Source organism: Neofelis nebulosa, chromosome 9, assembly GCF_028018385.1.
Source record: "Neofelis nebulosa isolate mNeoNeb1 chromosome 9, mNeoNeb1.pri, whole genome shotgun sequence".
Classification (NCBI taxonomy): domain Eukaryota; kingdom Metazoa; phylum Chordata; class Mammalia; order Carnivora; family Felidae; genus Neofelis; species Neofelis nebulosa.
In genome coordinates this window covers 54,424,916-54,444,540 of record NC_080790.1, presented here as the reverse complement: position 1 = coordinate 54,444,540, position 19,625 = coordinate 54,424,916, and the positions used below count along the sequence as shown (strand labels likewise).

At 45.6% G+C, this 19,625-nt stretch overlaps 2 protein-coding genes across 3 annotated transcripts in view; one reads left to right on the top strand and one right to left on the bottom strand.

Moving 5' to 3' along the window:
* The window catches only part of GKN2 (gastrokine 2), a 326,208-nt gene that overhangs the window by 185,491 nt on the left and 121,092 nt on the right, over positions 1-19,625 (bottom strand). The window lies entirely within an intron of this gene.
* ANTXR1 (ANTXR cell adhesion molecule 1) overlaps positions 1-19,625 on the top strand; it is a 222,548-nt gene that overhangs the window by 124,547 nt on the left and 78,376 nt on the right. The window contains exon 13 of the mRNA XM_058683850.1: positions 10,425-10,520. Within this exon, the coding sequence (XP_058539833.1) occupies positions 10,425-10,520 (96 nt within the window). The remainder of the gene's footprint in view (positions 1-10,424; positions 10,521-19,625) is intronic.

Genomic DNA, 19,625 nt, shown 5'->3' with positions numbered 1-19,625 from the left:
CGGGCGACATCGGCTCCAGTGCCACTTCTGCCACCCACTAGCTATGGAAGGTGTTAGCCTGCTAAATTCGAATTTTCCTCCGTCGAATAAACACTTGAGTGACTGGCCCTTTAATGTTTGAAACACTATGCTATGTCTCAAAATTACAAAGATGAGTAAAGTCAGACTTGAGTCATCTAGGGGCTCAGTGAGAGAGACAAATACGTAATGATATCATTTCTATAATATACAGTAGATGCTAAAGTAGACATATAAAATGAGAGCACAGACTCAGAGTTCATTGGTAGTATTTACTTGTCTGTGTTCCCCACTCAACTACAAGGTCTGCGATTGCAAAGACCATGTCCATCTTTTATGCCAGTGCCTGTAGAGGGCCTCACACAGTAGATGTTTAGTAAGTAGGCAAGGGAGGAATTAAAGGAGTGTTGCCTGAGCTAAGACTCGAAAGATGAGAAACAGCTACCCAAACAATACAAGGAATAAAGGGTGTTTCAGGGAGAAGAACATGAGAGAACAGTACAGTAAGGTGTGCCTAGGTTTACTTTTGTCAAAGCACAAAGTATAAGGAGGCAAGTGAAGAGGAGAGGAGGTTGGAGGAATAAGAGAGGCCAGGTGGTGTAGGGCCTTCAGGTAAGGGCCCATAATGAATTCTGGGGATTTGATGGACGCCCTGAAACTGTCATCAAAATTTGCGAGCTTGTGCGTAAACATGAATGTGTACTTTTCTGAGCAAAGGGGTGTATCACTTTCATCAAATTCTCAAATGATACAAACCTGTGCAGACAATGAGGAGCTGTTAGGGCTATCAGAACAACATTCTAGACAGATGACTCTAGATGCAGCTGTAGACGATGGAATTTGGGATAGCAAGATGGTGGCAGAGAAACCAGTGGAGAGCTGCCACTGTCCAGGAAAGAAATAATAAGGTTCTAACCCTGACCCGTAGTGTTGAGGGGGAGTAGACAGAGGCAGATCCAAGAAGAGGTTAGGTTGATAAGTAGTGCCATTGAATGAGGAGAGGAGAACAAGCAGGCTTGAAGGGGAGAACAACGAGCTCAGTTGGTTGACTCTGAGGCATCAGTAAGACCTGCCAGATACTTGAATGACCCCGATTGTAACACTGAAGCATAAAGAGAGATCTAGGCTAGAGATAAAGATGCAAGTCCTCAGTGTTGAGATGATAGTTTAAACTCTGAAGGGAAATGAGACAGCCCGTGGAAAGTGTCACACACAAAAAAACCAGCACAGATCAAGAGTGCATCCATGGGTTGCACAACACTGTAGATGTACTGAACGCTCCTGAATTGTACACTTGGAAACGGTTAAAATGGCAAATTTTATGTGTATATTTTTTACCATAATTTTTCAAAGCGAATTTAAAAAGCAGACACACTTCAAGCAAAATAAAAAGTATATACCTTTCTAAAAACAAAAAATGGATCCATAGTGCATGCAAATATTTAAGGGACTGCGTACAAGGAGGAGCCCGTGAGGAAGGTGGGTAAGGGATAGTCAGATAGGAGGAATGAAGTTCAGGACAGTCCAGTAACTGTCACAGATGCCAGAGGAATAGGACTCCAATAAAAATGCAGGGCGGTTTGGGTGGAGATGTTAGATAATCGCTAAGGTTGCTTCCAGAAATAACAGTCAGAATATATAAGCTATGAGAGAGAGAATCTTGATCTCTGGGGCTTGCCTATCCGGACCATCTCAGCAGCAATAAAATGACTTAAATTTCATCTTACAAAATAAAACCTGCCCGTGCTCCGCCAGTTTTGTCTGGGCAGGAAACAGAGCTCAGAGCAGCTGCTGAGAATGGTTCTATATTCCACTTCAGAGCACTGGAATGTGACACCTCCCAAGCGCCAGCCTGTGCCCTGGGAGGGAGGAAAGGAGCCTGGAGCCAAGGGGGCTGCAACAGGGAATGTAGGACCCCACCCCCCACCCCCCACAGCCTCCGTGGGGTCTCTCATCTGGAGAGGACAAGTCTCTTTGACTCTGCACATTTCCCTCTCGCCACGATGGCCTCTTCGGTATTTAGAACAAGCAGGTTGCCATGAGATCACAAGGTCATAGACCAGAACTGCCCCTGGAGAAAGGGTCATTTTCCCCTGAGGGCTTTCCAACAGTGCTTCAAACTCACCCTCACTCAGTACCAGAGAAAGAGGGTCAGGGGCTGGGGCGGGGGCGGGGGGAGAAGATGAAGAGGGGCCACTGGGTAGCCTCATGCAGTAGCAAACCCACCCCCCGCGTCCTGGACTGCCCTGTGGCATCATCAGTTACCAACTGAATCCAGGGAAATAGCATTGCCAGCTTTTAAGAAGCTTGAATGGATCATCAGCTATTTTCTTGTCATATTTTTGGCAGGGTTTGGCTGAGAGCCCTTCAATGTGGCAGAATAAACCTGCTAATTCATTCTTTCGTGTTAAATGTTTAAAAGATAGCCTAGTCTAACCACGTGGAAGGATCTGATATCTTCAGTAATTCAGTGTTAATACGCAGGATCTGTTAGACCTGGCATAGATCATTTAGAGCGACCGCAAACCCACCACCGTCACTGAGGCTCTCATAACCACTTGGTTAATAATCCATGTGAGCTGTTGTCAAACATAATAGTTACCATTGCCAGGGCCCATCCTGGGAGAAGTTAAAATAAGATATTAGAGGGGACATTGTAGCGGGGGCAATAGAGCATGTGAGCAAACAGAAATGAGACACTCCCCCCCAAAATGATATGTGAACTTCAGTATTGCCTTTACTATGGTAGGCTAAAGACTGACTGAGTGTGGCAGCAAATGGGCTGGAAACTGAAGCCCAGGATTAAATAAGTTTACCAGCCTCATCATGGGCAGGGGGCCTGTCCAGGGAAGACTTCAAGCCAGCAGCAGAGTTACTGGACAGCCGAGGTTTGAGCTGCAAGGTTGCTTATTTGAACGGGTCCTTCCTAGTTCTCCTACAGCTCTGGGAGGGGCCCTCATAATTGTGCAATTATACTTTTATGTTCTTTCTCTTAAAGAGGCACCCCCCTCAAAAAAATTGTATAAGCATCAGACCTCCTGGCAAAACCAGCTTGATATTGCAGAAGAGGAGAGAAGGCCCTGTCTCAGATGGCTAGCTCACAAGTTCAATGGGAGCCAGCCTCCCTGGGGGCTGCTCCCTGGGGGCAGCATGTTCTAGGAGTGACAGGGGGAACAGATCACATCATGCTTGGTTTACTCTGGCCTTCTTTACCTAATGAGTAAAGTGGAAGAGAAGGTCTGCACACAGAGGGAGCCCTCAACATGGAAAGACGCACAGCAGTGGGGAAGAATGTTCCCTCCTTACCTAAGACACCTCACTGGCCACATAATAACCCATGCCGGGCAGCAGGCAGGATCCCAGTCCAAACCCAACTGTGAGATGGGGAATAGCACAAAGTTTCTTTAATTTGAGTCTCCCCCAGTCTCCCAATGATTCTTCTCAATGTTATCCTCCTCTCTTAACCATGGCAACCCACAAAACAAAACCGAAAGGAGCAGCAATGCTTGGTGCTCTGTTGTCCAGAGGCCTGCTTCTCTCTCATCACAGCACAAACAGGCCCAGGCCAGATCCCTCACACTCATGCCCTGCATCAGAAATCCAAAATTACCTACAACCTACCAAGTAAGAGATGCTTCCATTATTCAGGTTTCCAAATCTATATCCTTGAAGACAGTGCTTCCTTGTCTTAAAAGAGATGCCCTCATTTGGTGAGCTGGCAACAGAAGGAACTAAAGAAATCTATGATGCAGGGATTTGGACTTTCAAGCCAGGCAGCCCTCCGGGATGGTTACCCTAACAATGAGGACCTGGCTGGAGGAAAGGAGCAGGGCTGAGCACCACGCCTTCATATTTAAGAAGGCATGAAATTATTCACCGAAGGAAATGGATGATTACCCTCCCCCCGAACTGGAAGAGGCACCACCGTAGACTGCCTGCGTTCCCACCTGCCTTTCAGCTCTATTCACATACCCCAGAACCACCCCCCCACACACCTGTAATTATTGTTTAATTAAAGGGCCCTGTTGGTGTTTTACAACTTTTCATTTTTTAAATAAAACAAGAATTTAACTTGTGTTGAGATTTAGGCTGTCAGAAAAATCACAGTGGTAGGAATCAATCTTTGCTATTTATCTGCTTCTTTTTTTTTCTCTGAAATCTTTTGAAGGTTTCCGGAAAATTACACACAAGAGCTGCCCAGCAAGGGCAGGCATCAGAGTCTAAGAGTTTGCTAAGCAAGTCAGCTCCTGCTCTCTTTGTGTCATAAAATCAGGTCCCTTCCCCTCCCCAGTGAGGGCTCTCAGAGAGCTTGGAGTATGTGTCTACGTCACCCTGGAGGCTGGTACCTGTTGAAATTACAAGGTCTCAGAAGCCACTTTGCTCTCTGTCAGCTAGCCATCCACAACAGGGCCTGTACAGACACAATTCCATAACAGGGCCAGACCTAAATGGCCCCACTCAGTCCTGTGGTGCGACCGTGTGGGCCTGGGGGCGAGGGGGTCTCTTCAGTCTTGACCATCTTTGCCCTGGTGAAGGGGGAGAGCAGAGGCTAAGCCCACACACCTGTCCTAAGTCAGGATGAGAGAACAGACAGCCCACAACCCTCCTGGAATTATCCAGCAATAAGCTTTGGGGAGCAGGCCCACAGGGCATGCCAGCAGACCGTGAGCTGGGACACAGGAGGGCAGGCTAGTGGCTAGAGCCCAAGGAGTCAAGGCAATTGGTACCAGAGCAAAAGAATGGAGCCGGGCTCCATTGTGGGGGCTCTGAAACATTCCACATGCCTTCCAGCCAATGGCAGAGCCTGCTCCTTAGCACCCAAGAGGGTTCTTCATTTTGGGACTTGGTAAAGATGCAAAAGAACTGGTTTAGAATAAGTGGCTAATTTCGTGAATGAAGCAAATACCATTTACTAAACAGTGCAGATGTGTACGTGTTTGTATACTATATACTGATACATATTCAACAGGTTCTGTAGGGCCATCCTCACGTATGTTGTCAGTCCCTCCTCAACAAGGTAACGGAGTGAAACTGCAAGCCAAGACTATAAGGGGAAGGCGGGCCCTGCTGTGGTCCATTCCAGTTTTGCAACATTAAAATTGTGGGCATATAAATATGTCTGTAAGTGGTTTGTATGTGGGAGGTCCCGGCTAAGGTCTTCGCTGAGTTTCCATTTTCCTCACCTGCAAAAAGGGAGTAACAATTCCTATAAGACTGCTTTCACAAGGTGCATTTAATTAAATGAGATAATACATACATCCACTTTACATAGCACCAGCAACACAGGCAGCACACAATAATGGTCAGCCATTGTTAGTAAAATCAGGGCCGAACTTGTCCATGAAAATGTAAACGTTTCCAAAGGGTGACCCTGTAAAGTGTCATCCTGAAAGAACCGGACAGCATTGTGGCAGGCCTCCACCTGGGCCTTTGACCCCCAATCTCTCCCTCCTTGAGGCCATACTCTAGAATGTCGAAAGCACTTCCTTCCCAAGAAACAAATCCAATAACGGTGCACCGGAGTCCCTTTGGCTCCAAATAGAAGCCATGCTCCTCTGCTCAGCTTGCACAGCCTCTCACAGTGACGTCCCCACTTCCCTTCCACTCCTACCCAATGCCTTTCTCTGCAGGAATGCCAGCTTCTCCTCCACCCTGCAGGCCCAGAGCTCAGTGCCACCTCCCCTCGGAAGTAGTACCTCCCAAGCACTCGGTTCTTAGCACTTGCTGAAAGCAATAGACTGCTGGTTACACCTGTGAAGTGTGGAACCAAACATCCCAGGTTCAATTCCGCTTTCTTCCTGTGACATAGCGAAGTTTCTTTACCTGTCCTTGCCTTAGTATTTCTATCTATAAGATGTGAGAAATAATATTATTAAATTCATTTGGTTGTTAATGAGAATTAAGTGAGGTAACATACAGAAAGCCTGTTAGTACATACAGTTAGTCCCTGACACATAGTAAGTACTCAGTAAATATTACCTGCGCTTATAGTAATTATCATCATCATCATCATTCCACAAGAATGTAAATTCTTTTTTTTTAATGGTTATTTATTTATTTTGAGGGAGAGAGAGAGAGAGAGAGAGCAGGGGAGGGTCATAGAAAGGGAGAGAGAATCCCAAGCAGGCTCCACACTATGGGCACAGAGCAGATGAACCGTAAGATCATGACCTGAGCCAAAATCAAGAGTTGGATGCTTAATCAACTGAGCCACCCAGGTGTCCCGAAAATGTAAATTCTATAAGAATAGAGACTGTCTATATCGTTCACTGCCTGACACATGAAAGGTGCTCAGTGTACAGCTATTGAATAACATCCAGCCCCCAGCATGTGGTTCACTGTTTCTACAACTCCCTCAGCAGACTATGAGCGCCTTGGTTCTGACTAATCAATCCTGCATCTCTGAGGTCTGCTCAGTGGGCACAGAACAGATCCTCAATAAACGCTTGCTGAATGAGGATGCGAAGGAACTCTGAGGTTACATGTGCATGCTATATCCCAGGAAAACATTGGCTCCAGGTCTAGGTTTATCAAAAATTCATTCCCTAAGTTTGATGGTGACCCTTTTGCACTTGGTATATATGTAATGGTTGCGGGAAGATCTTGAAAAGCAGGCGGTGCATTTGGGGGCTGCTTTTGGGGCCTGTCTCCAGAGCAGGACAAAGTGCCTCCAGGAGCTCCTGGCCCTGTGCATGCTCACTCCCCCCCGCCCTGCACCTTGCCCCCTCCTGAGCCCCACAGCTGTGCTCCTCCACAGCCGGGGAGAGCTGTGCCTGGTAAGGGGCAGACCAAGCCTGGCTGGAGGGAAGCCAAACATAGGTGGCTTCCTGGTCTCAATCCAGGAAGTCTTCCCCCAGTATGGAAGCTTCCTCTCTTTCCTGGTGGGCCGGGTCTTTCTCCCTGCCTGCTTCACAGGAAACCTTCTCCTTCTTCCAGAAGGAAGTATAAACATTTCCCCACAGTATCTGAGCTTTTCTGCTTCGGTTCTTCTATGTAAAGTAAAAAGAAAATCAGGAGGGTGGAGAGATTGAGTATAATGTGAATAAATGCAGTCTTTGCTAAATTATAACTCAATACCAAAAGACTGCTGTTTTATGAGACTTTCAGTAACCAAAACTATTTATTATTCTAAGTGCAAGCAGATTTATGATCTGAAACGCCCACCACGTTTGCTGTTCTGAGGAACTGGAGGGAGGGCGAGGTACAGTGCAGTGTTTGACATGATAGCCTCATGCCAGCTGTGCAGCTGTGTCTACCGGCCCCTGAGGTAGCTCATCTGTCTTCCCGTCGGTGCAGTGGGGCAGCTGAGGGTTAGTATCTCCATTTATGGGTGTGGAACATAGAGACTGAGAGGTTAAGAGAGTTGTTCTTGACTAACAGTAAGTTTGGGAAACACACATGTGTCTCGCCGAGAGCATCCCTCTTGCTCATGCATAAGTGTTGTGGGTCCAGCAGCATCCTCCATACCATGGCCATGTCCCTCCTCCGGCCCCTGTGCTCTCTCCCCACCCACTGCCCAGCCCTGCACCTGCACCTGCGAGGGTGCACCTCCCTCAGGGGCCATCTGGCATTCCCAAGCCTTGGCTGGGCGGGGCCAGGGTGTTTAGTTCCCTGGCTTTTTGGTCAAAGACATTCCAGGGAGTAAGAGCTACCTTTAAACGGCTTCCAGTAGCCCCCGCCAAGCGCTCAGAGTGGGAGTGAGTCAAGTCCCAACTCTGCCATTAACCTGCTGTGCTGCCCTGAATAGGCCACCCAACCTCGCTCCTCATAAATGGGCTAGGGGGTGGGGGGCAGCTTGGAGAATCTGGTCATGCTGTGTGCAGTCTCCCCCTGAAAACACAGGCCCTGGAGATCATGAGTGTAATTTCAAGAGGGTCACAAGCTTCCATCCCCTTGAGCCGCTCTGTGTACCCCATAGGTCCACTGGCCCTGCGTAAGAACCTCTGGGCCAGTGAGCTTGGGCACCAAAGCATCCACCTGGAGCCCCAAGTACAGATTTTTAAAGAACAACTTCAGTAGTTTATCTTCTTACTACAAGTTGTTTTAAAAAAAAGAAAACGAGGGGCGCCTGGGTGGCTCAGTCGGTTAAGCGTCCGACTTCAGCTCAGGTCATGATCTCGCGGTCGTGAGTTCGAGCCCCACGTCGGGCTCTGTGCTGACCGCTCAGAGCCTGGAGCCTGTTTCGGATTCTGTGTCTCCCTCTCTCTCTGACCCTCCCCCCCCCATTCATGCTCTGTCTCTCTCTGTCTCAAAAATAAATAAACGTTAAAAAAAAATTAAAAAAAAAAAGAAAAAGAAAACGATTGGGACACCTGGAAGGCTGGCAGTTAAGCATCCGACTTCGGCTCAGGTCATGATCTCACAGTTCGGGAGTTCAAGCTCCAAGTCAGGCTCTGCTGATGACTCAGAGCCTGGAACCGGCTTCAGATTCTGTGTTTCCCTCTCTCTCTCTGCCCTTCCATCCCCCTCAAAAGTAATGAACATGAGGGGCGCCTGGGTGGCGCAGTCGGTTAAGCGTCCGACTTCAGCCAGGTCACGATCTCGCGGTCCGTGAGTTCTAGCCCCGCGTCAGGCTCTGGGCTGATGGCTCGGAGCCTGGAGCCTGTTTCCGATTCTGTGTCTCCCTCTCTCTCTGCCCCTCCCCCGTTCATGCTCTGTCTCTCTCTGTCCCAAAAATAGATAAAAAACGTTGAAAAAAAAATTTTTTTTTAAAAAGTAATGAACATGAAAAAATATTTTTTTAAAAAAGAAAACGATTTACAAAAAAAGAAAATTATCATAAACCCACTGCCTGCAAAACTACTATTAATAATATCCCTCAGTCTTTCTCTCTCACTAATTTATACATAAATCCACTTATGTCAGAAATGGTTTCACATGTCATTTAACTATTATTTGAAAACAGAAAACAATGTCTATACAGTAATTGGTTGCATGGGAGTTCTGTAATGTATTGTTAGCCATTCCCTAATTCAAAACAACATTTAGGTGGTTTTCCATGGCGATGCTTATGATCAGTTGTCATCATCTGTGCAAACATACCTGATTATTTTGGGGAACTAAAAGTGGAATTTCCAGCTTTACTCAGAAAGGGTACCATGACAACTAATACCTATGACAGTTTGCTCCTCAACTTGCCCTCCCCCACCCTCACCCTCAAAAGTTGTGCCCCTTTTCACTCCCGCCAGCTGGAGGTGAGGGCGGGTGGAGGGGGCTTAAATCTGCTTCCTTGAACCAGCAGCCCTAGAATACTGACACCGAGTGGGATCTCTGCTAAAAGGTAACAACCATCTCAGACACAACCGTGTCTATTTGCAGTAACAACCGTGTCAGTAACAACCGTGTCTATTTGCAGGACCGGCCTAGGCACGTTTTGAAGTGGGTAAAATTTGTCTTTGGTGCCTGCCTTGCCCCCTGGCCGGAACTTGACAGCCACTTGATCTGACAGCAGCCTTGACTCAGCCACCACTCCCCTTGCCTCCCGGGTTCTCTATCAGCCGCGCCACCCCCCGTGCCTGGAATCCATCTGCCCTTTATTTCATCCTATCAGCTGGCTCTAGACTTTGCCTCCTGGATCAGTTCTGGGCATCCCTGGGAACGGGATGGGGGGAGCAGGCTGAATCCTGAGCAGAACTGTCCACAGCGCAAGGCAGGTGGTAGCAGGAACAGCAGACCCAGGGAGTAGGAGGATGTCACCAGGCAGAGGGTGATGGGCCAGAGGCAAAGGCAGTCGTCGGCCACCTAAATGCCTGGTTATGTGGGCAACTGCCCGCCCTGGCTTTTGCAGGGTTGGTCCTTCAGAATGCTGTTCCTAGAGGGGGCGCCTGGGTGGCTCAGTCAGTTGAGCATCAGGGCCTCCGACTCTTGATTTCGGCTCAGGTCATGATCTCACCATTGGTGGGATCGAGCCCCGTGTCGGGCTCTGTGCTGACAGTGCGTAGCCTGCTTGGGATCTTCTCTCTCCCTCTCTCTGCCCCTCCCCTCTCACTCTTTCTGTCTCTCTCAGAGTAAACAAAATTTATATTATAGATGTAGATATAGATATAGATATAGATACAGATATAGATAGATAGATAGATTTTGATATATATATCAAAATAAACAAACATATATATAATATATATATGTGTGTGTGTTCAGAGACGAGCAGGGCCTTCTGAAAAGACAAATGAAGGGCCATTTCTCGAGAGAATTGGCTATGTGGAGTGTGTTGTCCAGAATGTTCAGCAGAGTTTCAACCTCCTGTGTTTTTTGGGTTTTTTTTTTTTTTTTGGCAAACTCTGCTCTTCTCTGGGCCTTAAGTCTGCATATCAGTGATGGGAATGCGGGGAGGGAGAGGCTACAGGTGTCTCTGGCTGCCCACATGGCCGACCCGCTGCTGACCACCCTCTTTCTTGGTCCCACAGTCGGATGGCTCCATCCTGGCAATTGCCCTGCTGATCCTGTTCCTGCTCCTGGCCCTGGCTCTCCTCTGGTGGTTCTGGCCCCTCTGCTGCACCGTGGTAAGTGCCCCAAGCTCCTCTTCCTCACCTCAGGCCTCAAGCAGAAGGTGACACAAGGTTAACAGGACCATCAGTAGGAGACGGTGACAAAAAACTACGTAAAGCTTGAGGACAAATTTTGCATTGTTTATGTAATTTGTACAAAGTTGGCACAAACTAACATTGCTTGACGGAGCCACAAGTCATTGGGAATCAGTACGGGTAGGGAGTGAGACTGCCAGCCTTTAGGTAGGGCCGCCCAGGTGGCCGCTCTGGTTCTAGTGCTCAGGAAGGACCCCCAGAATGTTGTAAATGGCGAGCGTTATTTGACATGAATCTCACACACACGCGCATGCACGCATGCACACACACGTTGAGTTGCACCCGCTAATACTCTTTCAAGACGACGCTGGCCTTAGCAGCCAGTCTGCCCATCTGCGGGAGTGCCGTTGACCTCTTTATTTTTAATAACAATGAGTGGCACCTGCCTTCATTTCATTACTTTTAGCTAACATTTATAGGACACATCTACCCCGTGCCCAGACTAGTCTAAACACTTAGGCTACGAGATGGATAAAAATCTGTTCCCTCCCCATCATGCTCGTCAGGAGCCACCACATGGCCCTGGCTAGTGTCTCCGCAAATAGCTCCAGGCCTGGCATAACCTGCCATCACCTGCTGCACCCAAAGGAGGAAATATGCCGGTTTATCAATTTTTATTCCCTGGCCCCTAGACTAGGAGAAGCCCAAACAAAATCATATCCAAATGAAGGAAAACACCGTTTGCTTTCACATGCCTACTCCCAGCCCACACTCGGCCTTTATGTAGACTCGGAGGGTGCACTGTAAGCCCAGGCGGATTTGAAGTGAGCGCTGCTGGTCTGCCCGCCATCTGCCATTCCCTGTCTCTCAGTTCTTCCCCAGAGGGTCCCTCAGGGGAGGCAGTGAGCCTCTCCAGGCAAGAACTTGTCCTCATTTTCTCTCTGAGCATTCAGTCCACAGCGCGAGGAAACTCACATCTGCGTGTGGAACTGAGCTCAGCAAGGGCCCCAAACTCACAGAGCGCTGGGCTCAAAAAGGCAGGGAGAGGGCTTCGAATGACATTGGAAAGAGGTGGTGAAAGAAGGAGATGAGAAGCTTGACCGGGATGTGGATACATGTGGCAGGGACTTCTGGAAAGAAAGAGGCTCTTGCACCAGCAGAGGCCCTGGGTGTTGAGGGAAAGAGATGACTTTCAGTAGATCGGAACGTGTGCGCAGGCGGGACCCAGGACAGACTTAAGTCTCTGGTCAGCCGGTGCAAGCCAGACTGGACTGACTGGACTGACTCACCGCGACTGTGCACACATTCTTCCAGCAGCAGCCCCAAAAGTGAAATGGTGTTTTCAATACTTAAGGCTACACAACTGTTTTATTTTGAGGATAAAAACAAAACAAAACAAAACAAAATGCCATGAGTCAGCCAGGGTGCTTTCTATGGTGATTCAAAAACAATTTTCAAGTCTGAAGTTCTAAGGAGGGAAAAACCCCCCTCAGTGGGGTTCTTAAAGAAGAGGGTGGCCAGGGTCAGTGGTAGTGATGGTGGCCGGCAGTGAGCACCAGACCTTCTACTGGAGGCATCACCCTGTTCACTCAGTCCCTTGCATTCTTAAAAACAGTTAGTCCTGGGTGGGGATAGCTGGGAACAACAGAACAGCTAGCAGTCCTCCATCACGTATTAGCTGTGTGATCTGGGGCAAGTTACCTAACCTCTCTGAACTTGTTTCCTCATTGTATAATGAAGAGGATAAGAGCATCTCCTCCTCATAAGGAGATGGTGAAGATTAAAGGAGTCATATATACACTGCTTAGAACAGTACCTTTGCACATAGTAAATGCTGTGTATTATTATCACTATTAAAAAATGTTTACTATAATAGGAATATACTACTGTATGTCATGGCATTCCATTCATATTGGTGCAAAATGTCTCTTTCTGACATATAACATTGCATAAGTTTGGGGCGCCTGGGTGGCTTGGTCGGTTGAGCGTCCGACTTCGGCTCAGGTCATGATCTCACGGTCCGTGAGTTCGAGCCCCGCGTCGGGCTGTGTGCTGACAGCTCAGAGCCTGGAGCCTGTTTCGGATTCTGAGTCTCCCTCTCTCTGTGACCCTCCCCTGTTCATGCTCTGTCTCTCTCTGTCTCAAAAATAAATAAATGTTAAAAAAAAATAACATTGCATAAGTTTAAGGTATCCAACATAATGATTTGATACATGCATATATTGCAAAATGTTTACTATAATAAGTCTGATCAACATCCATCACCTCACAGTGTCACAAAGTTTTTTCCTTGTGATGAGAACTTTAAGATTTACTCCCTTAGCAGTTCTTAGCAGCTGTCAAATATACCATACAGTATTGTTAACTACGGTCACCATACTGTACCTTACATCCCCAGATTTTATTTATCTTAAACGTGGAGGTTTGTACCTTTTGACCCCCTTCTCCCAATTCCCCCACCACCCACCCCTCCAACCCCACCTCTGGCAACCACAAATCTGATCTGTTTCTATGAGTTGGGGTTTTTTTTAGATTCCACATATAAGTGACATCACACAGTATTTGTCTTTCTTCATTTGACTTACTTCACTTAGCATAATGCCCTCAAGTTATGTCCAGGTTATGGCAAATAGCAGGAGTTCCTTCCTTTTTATGGCTGAATAATATTCCATTATATGTGTGTACTACATTTTCTTTACCCATTCATCTATCGATGGACACTTGGGTTGTTTCCATGTCTTGGCTATTGCAAATAATGCTGCAGTGAACATGGGGGTTCAAGAAGAAGATACTTCTTCAGGATAATGATTTTATTTCCTTTGGAGATATACCCAGAAGCGGGATTGCTAGATCATATGGTAGTTCTATTTTTTATTTTTTAAGGAACCTCCATATCCAATTTATATTCTCACCAGCAGTGCACAAGGGTTCCCTTTTCTCCACATCCTCACCAGTGTTTGTTATCTTTTGTCTTTTTGATGACAGCTGACCATTCTAATTGTTGTGAGGTGATATCTCATTGTGGCTTTAATTTCCAGGGAAATGTCTCTGAAATAATGTCTTTTATTACTGGAAGCAGTGTCACCCAAGGCCAGATGTTTTGCAATATTCAAAATATTTTTCAATGAATTTATCTAGTTAAGTCCATGTTGCTTTGGAAAGCAGCCAAAATGTCTTAATGTGATCTGCTTTTGTAAGTCCCAAAGGATCTCTTTACAAGGGAAGATCTTGGAGATTAATTTTCCTGTTTATGACGTGTATAAAAACTGCCCTCACCCCTATTTCTGAAAGCTGGCCAGGGCTCTGATGCTTGGTATGCCCCCAGAAACTACTTGTTGACCAGTGGCTTTCTTGAAGAGTGATGAGATACGAGGCGACAAGATAAAGTCATGTGTTTTCTAACGGGAGTACACAGGAAGAGGGCAAACATCACCTCCCACCCCATTCCAGGATCCTGGTTCAGAAGATGCAGGAAGTTTCTCTCCCTTGAAGGATAACACCTCTAGCCACAGCTCTGGGACTAGCAGAGAGCATCGTTGTAAATGACAGTCCTGAAAGCTTCCTCTGTCATTCTCCCTGCCTTGTCCCAAGGAAATGCAGGAAATGCCCCCTGACCAGATACTAAAGCAGCATCGTGATGATGGGAAACAGCCAGGGAGCAGAAGGTCTTGCGAAATGTGGAGTACAAGAGGTTTGTCTCTGTTGCAAAGTTTTCTCCAGGAGTGATATGCAAAACATTTAACAACCTGCAAGGCTCTCCACCCCAACTGAGCCAAATATCAACCCTTTAGTGGCTGGATATGGGGCAGGGGTGGGGGGCAGTCCACAAAATCCTGGAGGGTTGCTGGGGGTAGAAGGGCAGGCATTCAGATTGCTATTTACTGATCATAAGGAGCATTTTAAAATGTAATGACCAGTATGAGCAGACCAGACACAGTGGTTACTATCAGTCCTGCCCTCTGCCTCAGCATCCTTGCTTCTTGCTGGCCTTGTCTGGCAGAAGAAATCGGAGGGTGACCTGTGCTGCCTATTGCATTTTGTCTTTCTTAAAGGACCCCATTCCCTCTGGGCTCTTACCCTCCAGCTGAATGGAACCTGGGGTGACTTACTGCCCACATAGCATAGTATTGTCTATCCATCACAACTGATGGGAAGAGACAGGTAATTGGCCAGATAGATCCTGAATCAAAACTTTTCAGTGTTTCCCGAATCGGCCCTCAGGATCCCCAGGTAAAACTTTGGCTTCTAAGATTTCTACATTGATTCACTGGCACAAAAACACCCACACTGAAAGGGAAAGAGGTATTGGACTATATCACACTGGACTTATTTGCATTTTCAAAAAGGGAATTCAAGGGTCAATACTTTACCAGAAAGAAATAAAGCTCTGCCTCAGTTCCACAAGGGGCATTGCAGAATGCCCCTTTAAATCAGGTGGTGGCCACTCCATCTACTCATAAGTTTGATCCAATATTACTGAAATCTCTAAGTTGAACTTTAAAAAGAAGAATATTAAGAAACCTAAATGAGAAGAGAATCATGAAAAAAAGAGCTGAAATATATTAGAAAAGTAAATGTTTTGAATGACTTGAATGTGTAGAGAAAAAAGGTCAACAATGAATCAGTGATATGAGAGCACTACTATTCTAGAAAATGCAGGCAGTCCTGCATTTCATAAATTACATGGATGTTGCAATGTAATGTTTTATATGTATCAAATTACATAACAAAAGACATTTATGGCAGTTTCTTAAATAAAATCGTAGAAATGTGCCCACTTTCTTGGGAGGTTAATGGTATATCAGGAATCCCAAGTAAAAAGATCTTGCTGTATTTTGCCAGATAAAAAATTCTGGTGAGGCAGCTGGCTGATTCAATCGGTAGAGGATGTGACTCTTGATCTCAGGGTTGTTAGTCTGAGCCTCCTGTTGGGTGTAGACATTACTTAAAAATAAAAATCTTAAAGGGGCACCTAGGTGGCTCAGTCGGTTGAGCATCTGACTTTTGATTTCAGCTCAGGTCATGATCTCACAGTTCATGGAATCGGGCCCCTTGTCAGGCTCTGTGCTGACAGCGTGGAGCCTGCTTGGGATTCTCTCTCTCCCTCTCTCTCTCTCTCTCTCTCTCTCTCTCTGCCCTCCCCCACTCGTGCTCACTCTCACACACTCTCTCTCAAAATAAATAATAGACATTTTTAAAAAAATAAAATAAAAAAATAAAATCTTAGGGGTGCCTCAGTGGCTAGTCGGTTGAGCATCCAACTCTTGATTTTGACTCCGGTCATGATCTTGCCGTTCGTGAGATCAAGCCTCACTTCAGGCTCCGCACTGACAGTGCAGGGCCTGCTTGGGATTCTCTCCCTCTCTCTCTCTGCCCTCCCCCCATTTATGCACGTTCTCTCTCTCTCTCAAAATAAATAAACTTTAAAAAAATAATAAACTCTTTTTAAAAAATTCTGGAGATTGGTTGCATAACGATGTGAATATACTTAACACTACTGGACTGTACACTTAAAAATGGTTAAAAGGGGCGCCTGGGTGGCTCAGTCGGTTAAGAGGCCGACTTCGGCTCAGGTCATGATCTCGCGGTCCGTGAGTTCAAGTCCCGCGTCGGGCTCTGTGCTGACAGCTCAGAGCCCGGAGCCTGTTTCAGATTCTGTGTCTCCCTCTCTCTGACCCTCCCCCGTTCATGCTCTGTCTCTCTCTGTCTCAAAAATAAATAAACGTTAAAAATTAAAAAAAAAAAAAAGAAAAAAATGGTTAAGATGATAAGTTTTAGGTTATGTGATTTTTATCACAATTAGAAAGAAAAAAAAAAAAAAAGAGACCCTGCTATAAAGTTACAGTTCTTCTGATCTTCTGAAATCCAACTATTTAAATGATGCTCTTTAGGTGAAATCAAATCATTATATTTCTGTTCATATAAAGGCAAATATTTTTATTCAGTTTGTTGAGATAGGATAGTGTGCATGCATCCAGAGTTTTTCCCTATATAAGCAAAATTCTGCTCTGTTTTGTTTTGTTTGTAATGGCTTCGTAGGTATCTTATGAACAGTTTTTAAAGCACCGTAAAAAAGATCATGTCTCATTCACTTTATTAAATTTCAAGAACAGTTTAACAAATTAGGTCCCTTCGACATCCCCAGTGACAACTTGCAAGGGAAAAAAATTAATCAAGAACTTGATATGCCTTATTGAAATAAAGTCTTCAAATAATGCTTTCCACACCTTAAAGTATAATATTTAATTTGTAGGGCCAGGCAGCCAAGCTTAACATCAGCAAAGGGATTTACTGATAGTCTGTTTAATAGAAACCTGACTGGTGCAAACAGCTCCTTAGCCAAGCATCTTGAGCCTAGACTCATCCTTCTCTTTAGGTCCCTTTCCAGCCTCCACCCATTTCCATCTGGACACTCCTCACTCTGCAGCTTACAAGATTATTTCTCACTAGCACACGGAACTCTGCCATGGCCTGTCCTCAGCCCTGCAGCTCTACACCACACACCGCATACACCCAGTCTGTTGCCATCTCTACCTTGCTTTGTGGCTTCCCTCATCCCTGCCAGGCTGGCCTTGTGACTTGCCTTATAACCCAGCCACTGCCATCCTCCTGCTTGCTGGGTGAAATGAAAAGAGGTGAGCTGTCATTAAAGACAACTGGGTTCCAGGAGGTATCTGCCTCTTCACTCACAGGATTGGGCAAATCCTTCCACCTTAACTTCCCCACTTGGAAAATGTAAAAACTGGAACCATATTGTCTCTAAAGTTGCTTCTTTATATTCTTACCTCCTATAAGTAAATCTATTCCTCCCTTTCGAGATTCCCTGGCCTGTGGTTCTCAAAACTGGGTACACATCAAATGACCAGAGGATCATATGATGTAAGTAATCAGGACAGCATGTCCAAACTATGTCCATGGAACAATAGTACCTACAAGATGTGAACAGGTATGCTTCAGAACAGGAGTATTCAGACAATGAGTTTGAAAGACACTATTAAACTAGATTGAATAACTGCCTTCACTGCAGGACTTCTCAGAATGTTTCATAAGATAATTTGAGCTGTGAATCCCCAAACTTATTTTGATGCTGGAACCCTTCCTTAGCCTGTCCCTATCCCCCAACCCTTCCAAATACCTATTAACATACAGACACCTGGAAGGGCACTAGTATTCTACCAAACACTGTTTGGGTAACATAGTCCCAGAGAATGCTCAAACAGTAGAAAGGGCAGATTCCTGAGTTCTGAGGGGCTGCCTCCTTCCTGGCCTGCTCAGAGGCTGCATCGAAGCCAACAAGCTTGACATGCTACGAACATCATTATGCCTTCCTGTTCCCTATGTGCCCTGCTCAGATCCTATAGGCACTACTCATGGCTGGAATCACCTTGCACGTAACCCAGGCAGACCAGACACTCCTTCTCCAAGCCTCAGGGAATCTGAATTCATGGATTTCTTTGAACTGTTTCACTTAATAGAGTTTTGTGGTGATGGGGACATATTATCTGATGGGGAATATACACAGTTATTCTTTTAAGTTACCATATAAGCCACATAGGCCTAATTGACTAATGTAAAATGCCTGCCACTCACTACTCTCATTTTAATTATCGAGACATTTGCCCTTTTAAGGCAAATTAGGCAAATAAAACCAGATGAGTCTTAAGAGAGATGAGTTGGGGGTGCCTGGGTGGCTCAGTTGGTTAAGCATCTGACTTCATCTCAGGTCATGATCTCATGGCTGGCGAGTTCAAGCCCCGCATGGGACTCTGTGCTGACAGCTCAGAGCCCAGAGCCTGCTTCGGATTCTGTATCTCCCTTTCTCTCTGTCTCTGCCCCTCCCCTGCTTGCTCTCTCTCTCTCTCTCTCTCTCTCTTAAAAATAAATAAACATTAAGAAAAAAAAATTTTTTAAGACAGATGAGTTGGGAGGCCAAAAACATTTGAAGTTTGAGTTCCAAATGCAAAAAAAGAAAAAAGTTGACCTCATTTCTTTGAAAATTTCTTGTACTACATTCTAGATCAACACCCTTGGCATTAGCCTTTGCTAAACAACAGGGTAAAATTACTGGGTCCAGGCAGTACTTGGACAGCACTAACCCACTCCAGTCAGCTGTGAGGTTTCTATTACATTTAGGTTGTTCGTATAGTAGAAAGATTGACTTCTCTGCCATTAGCTGGAATATCCTACTTCCTCGATGTTTTCCACATCAAGTTGCCCATTTTCCCTTGTTTTTTTTAGTTTTAATTAGAAGAATAGTTATTATAAAGTTTGGGTATCAGAATGGAAGTCTAGAATTTAAAGCATGAGAGCAAGCATCCCCTTCTACCTGTGAAATTGAAGCCCTTGTTAGATGGCTTTCAGAGCTCGACTGGCATTTCTTGTTTACACAGCTCTGTTCTGATAGCTTCTCCTCACACAGAACCTATGAGGCCATGAGCCAGCAGAAGAGTTAGTGCTAAGAGATCAAGCCAGAAGTCTCAAGATAAGCAGTGTTTTAGATCTAAGGACCCAAAAATCTTTAGCCATCTACATACAATATTTATTTGAGCTAACCCCTCTAAGCATGCAAGAAGTAATCATTTGTGAAAAATAAATTACTCTCAATGGTGATGTAGTGAGGACTACATAGCAAAACAAAGAAAAAAATTCCTACAAAAAAATATAATAAAAGTTGTTTCAAATATATATCCAGGCTCATCAGAAAACAGAAGACATTTCCAGGGCCAAAATAAAGAAGGATCTGGAAATCAGATGGTTTGCTGACCCTATAGCAGTGGCAGTCCTAGAGGGGGAAGATTTTCTGATCTCAATAACCTAGACATTTGGTTTAATAGTATACATAAAAGTTTGGGAGTTGGAATGGAGTCTTCTGCCTAAAGCTGGGAACTTGCATATAAGGCTAGGCCATGGGCTTGGTGCATGTGTACATGTATGTCCCTAAGAACTCAAAACCATAATCTCTCAGTTTTAGAGTTCAAATGTGTCTTACCTGTGATTCTGTAAATTGCAAACCGAGAAAAGTTGTCAGTTTGGAAGTACTTAGGAATCTGCAGAAGGAAATTCGAATCCTCTGTGGCATGTTGA